This window comes from Olea europaea, unplaced genomic scaffold (genome assembly GCF_002742605.1).
Source record: "Olea europaea var. sylvestris unplaced genomic scaffold, O_europaea_v1 scaffold2561, whole genome shotgun sequence".
Taxonomy (NCBI): Eukaryota; Viridiplantae; Streptophyta; class Magnoliopsida; order Lamiales; family Oleaceae; genus Olea; species Olea europaea.
The window spans coordinates 53,889-60,825 of record NW_019243895.1 but is presented as its reverse complement, the minus strand read 5'-3'; the positions used below and the strand labels follow the sequence as shown (position 1 = coordinate 60,825).

The 6,937-nt window shown below is 36.0% G+C and overlaps 1 protein-coding gene across 3 annotated transcripts; it reads left to right on the top strand.

The window, feature by feature from the left end:
* The first annotated feature begins 1,876 nt into the window (after nt 1–1,876).
* Nucleotides 1,877–5,884, top strand: LOC111382853 (probable LRR receptor-like serine/threonine-protein kinase At3g47570). Of its 3 annotated transcripts, none has more exons than XM_023006889.1 (4): nt 1,877–2,895; nt 3,100–5,082; nt 5,191–5,535; nt 5,815–5,884. In XM_023006889.1, exons 1-3 carry the CDS (start codon nt 1,983–1,985, stop codon nt 5,532–5,534), a joined length of 3,240 nt encoding a protein of 1,079 aa, XP_022862657.1. In that variant the 5' UTR covers nt 1,877–1,982; the 3' UTR covers nt 5,535; nt 5,815–5,884. The 3 variants fall into 3 exon arrangements, with proteins under 3 accessions (XP_022862657.1, XP_022862654.1, XP_022862656.1); XM_023006886.1 differs by having other exon boundaries at nt 5,779–5,884; XM_023006888.1 differs by having other exon boundaries at nt 5,762–5,884.
* The last annotated feature ends 1,053 nt before the right edge of the window (nt 5,885–6,937 follow it).

The window sequence follows — 6,937 nt, the reverse complement described above, 5'->3', positions numbered from 1 at the left end:
TGTCTTGGGTTTCCACATAAATTTTGGTGTACTTATTTTTTTCTTACTTATTTCATTATTGTCATTATTTTATGATTAATTCATAACACAAACGACTGATAGTTAGAGTCGTCTTGACCATCCAAATGTTAACTCTTCTTGGCCACACATTCATAGATTAGTTTGAGCACAAAGATTGCATTTCTGTGGAAATATATGTCCTGAAAATGATGCATGGACATACAATAAATTCCAGTCAATGCCAGCTAATGCAGAGACAAAGGCGAATTCCTGAAATGAACGTGAGTGGGTACGTTCACCGTAGCGTACATGCAAATAAAAACACATTTAGTAAGCGGTCGAAAATACTCACATAAGTTTAGTGATTATTGGGACAATTAAATCAAAAAAATCTTGCTAATGCTTTAAAAAAAAAAAAAAAAACTTTCAAAAATATGAGGCATGAAAAAATAAAAAATAAAAAAAAAACCTACTAGATTAAAACATTCATGATTCTACCACAAAAATATTATACGCGAAGGTGATGATAGCACGACTAATCTCAATAGTCCAAGTTTTCGAGGTTGCTATTTCCGGTAAGCATCGTTTACATTTCTATTTGTTATTTGGTAGACGTTTATCTACACAGATGAATTGAGTTACTAGAGCGATCCTTGTTATTAAAGTTCTTGATTTTTTAAAAATATCACAACGAATGAATTAGTGGTTGTTGAGAATTTGCATATATTGTGAACATTCCATTTCTCGACCTCAAAGTTTAAACTACAAATCCAACAAACCCACTCATTTTTGTTCATATTCTAAAAAACTCGGAATCTATTAGAAATGAACTTTGAATCAAACTTATAACATACACTTTAAATTTTGTAGTGCAATGTGATTGAAATTAGATTTTTAGTAGATTTTGATAAAAATTACTGAGATGGATGATTGAAAAGTTATAGAACCCATGAAAATATGGGGTTAATATTAATTGTTTGATTTTGACTTAGCTTAAAATCTGATTTAAATCAATACCAACCACGAGCAAGTAAAATCAATGCTAATTGAGGGTATGATGGAAGTAAAATCAAAGACTTACAATTAAAAGTAAAATTTGTACTGCATTAAAGTAGGACTTTTTATATTAATTGTTGATTAGGCCCTAAATTTTAACCATCGAGTTGGATAATAATTTTGTTATTATAATGAAGTCACTTGTTTGATAGGAATTCTTACACATCCTGGTCTTGGTTAAACTTAGTCTTTGATTGGGAATTTGGGATTGCATTTGACTGGAAGAAGCATTGACTTGCAATAAATTCCAGTCAATGCCAGCAAATGCATAGCTTCAGGCCAAGTCCTGGAATGAACGTGAGTTTTACATCACCGTAGAGTACACACAAATATAAACTAGTATAACGTTAAATATTGCATACAAAATATATTCTGGAACCACTTTCGTGGTTACTTAACCTTGGAGGAAAATATTCTTTGAGTTGTGAATAAGCACTAATTCCGATTTAGGCCAAATCGAAAAAAGAGACCGAAAAAATATAATTTATGTGGTTCAAAACATGGCCTAAAACAAGAAATACCAAGAAAATGCAAGTGACTGCAAAATGAGTACACAACATCAAACTAAGCCCTTTTGATGGTCGAGAAATTGGGAAAAACGATGTTTTGAGTAGTGATTTTTTTGTAGAATGTGTGATTAGAAAGTATGAAAAAAATTTGGATTTACATGCAGGATATTTTATTATATAAATGTGTGGTTGAAAGTGTGTGAGAAATAAAGAGTTTTGACTTAATTACAGTAAAACAGGGACTAAGACTAATTCCAAATAACAAAAGAGTACACACTACATAATGCTCAAATTATCCACTAAAGACTACAAAGATTCATACGATTGGGGTAGAACGAAGGAGCTTCTTATTTAAGGAACTCAAAGGTGCTGCATATCACAGAATAGACTATAACAATCCAAAAGAATATTATTACCATGGAAAGAATCTGCTTTCTGATTTCTTTGGCAATTGTACTGATGTCATATAACTTGTCTTTCTTAACCAGACCAATTGCAGGCATAAATGTTGATCAATCTGCTCTTCTTTCTTTAAAGGAGACTATCACTATAGATCCCAAACAAGTAACAGCTAACAACTGGTCCATCAATGCCTCGGCATGCAGCTGGATTGGAGTCACCTGCAATTCGCGCCACCACAGAGTTGCAGAGTTGAATCTTTCAAACATGGGATTAACAGGTAGCATCCCTCCGCATTTAGGAAACCTATCCTTTCTAATTTACCTCGATCTTAGTGGCAACAGTTTTCACGGCGAACTTCCAGGAGAGTTAGCTCACTTGCGCCGTTTAAAATTCATGGATTTTAGCGTCAACAACTTTTCTGGGTGGATACCGTCAAGTCTTGGTCAATTACCAAATCTTGAACAGTTGATTATTGCTAACAACTCTTTTGAAGGAGCCATTCCATCTTCACTCTGTAACCTGTCGAGGCTGGAGATCCTGAACGTGGACTTCAATTTTCTGCAAGAACAGATTCCATTAAATATTAGTAATCTTGGTAGCCTAAAAATTTTGAGCATGAAAAGCAACCGAATTTCTGGTATTTTACCAAGATCAACATTGCAGATCTCTTCACTAGTAACTTTGGATCTTAATAAAAACTTCTTGTCCGGCAATATTCCAGAAGACATGTGCCATAATGTAACAAAACTCAGAATTCTTTCCCTTGCATCTAACAGCCTAAATGGCCCAGTTCCATTGGGTATATCAGAATGCAGAGAACTTCAAGTGTTGGCCTTGGAAAGAAACTACTTAACAGGACTCATTCCAAGAGAAATTGGGAATCTGACTATGCTTGAGGTGTTATATCTTGACTCCAACATTTTAGAAGGTATGGTTAAAACTTTTGCACCACTACAGAAAATGGAGTATTTGATTAATATTTCCCAAATGGGGTTTTCAATATAAAAAAAATTATATATTTTCACTATTTAAGCAGCCATTATCATTTCCAACTGAAATAAGCATGTTCCGGGATTGTATTAAGGTTGCTATTAATTATTTGTACTCACTAATGCACAAAATAATGTCGTAGGATCTATACCCCAGGAGCTTGGCTATCTTCATGGATTGGAAGAACTAAATTTGCAAGGTAATAGCTTGAGGGGCTCTATTCCATACAGCCTCTTCAACATCTCGAGATTAAGAAATTTAGATCTCGCCAATAATTCCCTCTCGGGCCCTCTTCCATCAAGTATGGGCAATAACATGCCTAATCTTGAAGTGCTCTATCTTGACCTAAATAACCTCACAGGAGTTATCCCCAACTCTATCTCAAATTCTTCGAAGCTAGGAGGTCTAGATCTTTCGGGTAATCAGTTTACTGGTCTAATTCCCGATAGTCTTGGTAACCTAAGATTCCTCCAATCTCTCAGCCTCAATCAGAACAATTTGGAATCTGATCAAGAGCTGAGCTTCATCACTTCCTTGACTAGATGTAGATATCTAAGCGAAATTTCAGTTGGTTTAAATTCTCTTGATGGCGTCCTTCCAGAATCCATTGGGAACATATCTAGTCTTCATATCTTTGAGGCAAGTTATTGTGAACTTAAGGGTGGCATACCAAAACAGATGGGTAACTTGAGCAACTTGATACTAATAAGTTTATCTCACAATGATTTGAGTGGATTTATTCCATATGAATTCAGTGGTTTGCAGCAGCTGCAGGGATTATATTGTCAGTTTAACAACATAGGGGGGATAATTCCAACGAGTCTTTGTCATTTGCCAAACTTGTTTGCAGTGTCCTTGATTTATAATCAAATTCTTGGAGCATTGCCTGAATGCTTAGGCAATGTTACTTCTCTAAGACATCTTTTTCTTGGTTCCAACAAATTAACATCTAGCATTCCTGCAAGCCTTTGGAATCTTAAAGATATCCTGTATCTCAATCTGACGTCAAATCACTTGAATGGATCCCTACCACCTGAAGTTGCAAGATTACAGTCTGTAATTCAATTAGATCTATCACAGAATCAGTTCTCAGGTTATATCCCAAGTACAATAGCTGAGTTGCCAAACTTGATCAATCTATCCTTGGCTTATAATAAATTTCAAGGAAATATTCCAGGCTCAATGGGGAAATTGATTAGTTTAGAAATTCTGGATCTATCCAACAACAGTCTCACTGGCATGATCCCAAGGTCGCTCGAGGTCCTTCAACATCTAATGTATTTCAACGTATCGTTCAACAAATTAAGTGGAGAAATTCCAAGTGGTGGGCCCTTTGAGAATTTCACTTACCTTTCTTTCATGTCAAATGAAGCCCTTTGTGGGAAACCTCAATTCCATGTCCCACCTTGCCGAGGTAGTTCTTTGCCCAGATCAAAGAATAAGAAAGTGGTTTTGGCTGTACTTATTCCAATAACTGCATTGGCAGCTGTCACCTTGGTCATCATACTTCTGTGGTTAAGATACCGAAGAACAGAGATTCAAGCTCAAGCTGATTCAATACCTGATAAAATGCTTCAAAGAATTTCGTTCTATCAACTTCAACAAGCAACTGATGGGTTTAACGATAGAAACTTGCTTGGCAGAGGAAGTTTTGGGTCAGTTTTCAAAGGGTCACTCACAGATGGGACAGTTGTTGCCATAAAAGTGTTTCATTTGCAATTGGAAGGTGCGTTCAAGAGTTTTGAAATAGAGTGTGAAGTGTTAAGAAACCTTCGTCACCGGAATCTCACCAAAGTCATCAGCAGCTGTTCCAACCTTGATTTTAAAGCCTTAGTCCTTGAGTACATGCCTAATGGGAGCCTAGAAGAGTGGTTGCATTCTGATGGTCATTCCCTGAATATTATTCAGAGATTGAGCATTATGACAGATGTAGCACATGCAATTGAGTATCTCCACCACAGTTACTCAATTCCGGTGGTTCACTGCGACTTGAAGCCTAGCAATGTCTTGCTAGATCAAGATCTGGTTGGACATGTGAGCGATTTCGGCATTGCGAAACTGTTAGTAGAGGAAGAAACTATTAGACATACCACAACCCTAGCTACATTTGGTTATATGGCACCAGGTGAATCTTGTGGCTTTCATTATGCTTCTAATATTATATTCTCCTGAAAAATAGTTAAATAATCCTTTTCAAATCAATAACCATATTACATGACATAATACTTCGCAGAATATGGAGCGGAAGGAATAGTCACAATGAGGTGTGATGTTTATAGTTATGGCATTATGTTGATGGAAACTTTTACAAGTAGGCGGCCCACTGATGAAATGTTTTCAGAAGGGTTAAGTTTGAGGGATTGGGTTACGAATTCAAATCCACATGCCATAGATCAGGTTGTAGATACCAACATACTAAGTGCAGAGGAACAACACATAAGCGAAAAGCTGGAGTGGATATCATCCATTATGAACATGGCTGTAAATTGCACGGCCGAATCTCCTGAAAACAGGCCAAGCATGAAAGATGTTGTCGCATCACTGGAGAAGATTAAAGTCCCGCTCCTTAAATATTGAGGTAACAAAAGATATAATGTTAAGTATTAATATTTCACTTTCCATTTTTTTTTAATCTCTCCACTAGGTGGAAGTTCAAAGTCTGCTGGTGAAGGAGCCAAGTATTTCCCTTCAATGCTAAATATGCTGCATCCATCAGATGACAGATTTTATACAATCTTTGTTAGATTTTGAAATTACTAGACTTTTGCGTGTTCTTATGTTACTGGAAACTTTCCGCATGACAGAACATTTCTGCTTGTAGATGTTGAAGCTTTTGTCTGAATTACTCCAACCTCAGACATGGCAAGTTCAATTTCCTGGAGCAAGAAGAAAAAAGGAGCATATGTTGCAGAAATCATTTTCCAAAAGTACAAACAATTAGAGAATTAGCTGAGGAAATGAATGCCATGCTGTTTGTTAGGATTTTTCGGTTGTAGATTCAATCTCAGACAGCTATTGTGTAAGATTAAGTATTTAATCCATATTGGTTAGTCTAATTAATCATATAATCTTTCTCGGAGAATAGCACAAGCTATTTCTTCCTCCTTTCATTTACTGTGTCAAGAGAATGCTACGAAAGCAACAACAATCCCTACCTAACCCAGTCCATCCCTTCACCTGGATAATGTAAATATGGAGCAATGTAACACTGTTTGCAGTTCACTTAAGCCACTGAATCAGCCTAATCTAAGATTTTGTTGGCCTGTTTCAGAATGTCAGCCTTTTCAAATAAAATACAAAGATCGTTATGTGAAGCAATTAACCCGAGGATTTCAACTTTTAAGATATAATTAAGCGCCTGTCAGGAGGCCATTTTTACACAAAAAAAAAAAAAAAAAAAAAAAATGTAAAGAAGACCTAACAATCAAACATACAAAAATTGTAAGTTCTAACATAAACAGATCTCAAAACACAGCACAATTCAACCTCCCCAGAAAAAAAAAAAAAAAAAAAAAAAAAAAAAAAGGAGTTTCCAATCACAACAGATGGCCCACCATCTTAATACCATCCTTGCTTTCAGATTACATATTTACGTCTGCCTTCCATTTATACCCCAGTTTTATAGTGTTTGCATTATTTATCCAAATAAGCACAAGCCACCATGTATGACTTTTCAAAGGGAAAAATTGGGAAAGGGAAAGCAAAAGCAAAACATAAATAATGCAATTACAAGTCACCTTCATGTCAGATGAAATGGAACAAAGAAATGAAATTACAGTGTTCAACGTTCACATTTCTTCTTAAAAAGGCAAAAGTAATCGCACCCGGACAAGTGTTAAGTGATTTAAGATATGTCATCAAGATTTTCCCTCGGCACATATGCACTCTTGATCAGGGGCAGACCCAAGAGGGGTCCCCTAGGGTCACTTGACCCTCGAGATTTCTTATTTTTTATTTTTTACGGGCTCACTATGGAATAT

What these genes read in the sequence shown, in the direction of transcription:
- LOC111382853 (XM_023006889.1), top strand. Translation starts at nt 1,983, where the DNA reads ATGGAAAGAATCTGCTTTCTGATTTCTTTGGCAATTGTACTGATGTCA. An exon ending in TGACTCCAACATTTTAGAAG is followed by an intron (nt 2,896 to 3,099) that starts GTATGGTTAAAA and finishes ATAATGTCGTAG; the next exon opens with GATCTATACCCCAGGAGCTT. An exon ending in ATTTGGTTATATGGCACCAG is followed by an intron (nt 5,083 to 5,190) that starts GTGAATCTTGTG and finishes AATACTTCGCAG; the next exon opens with AATATGGAGCGGAAGGAATA.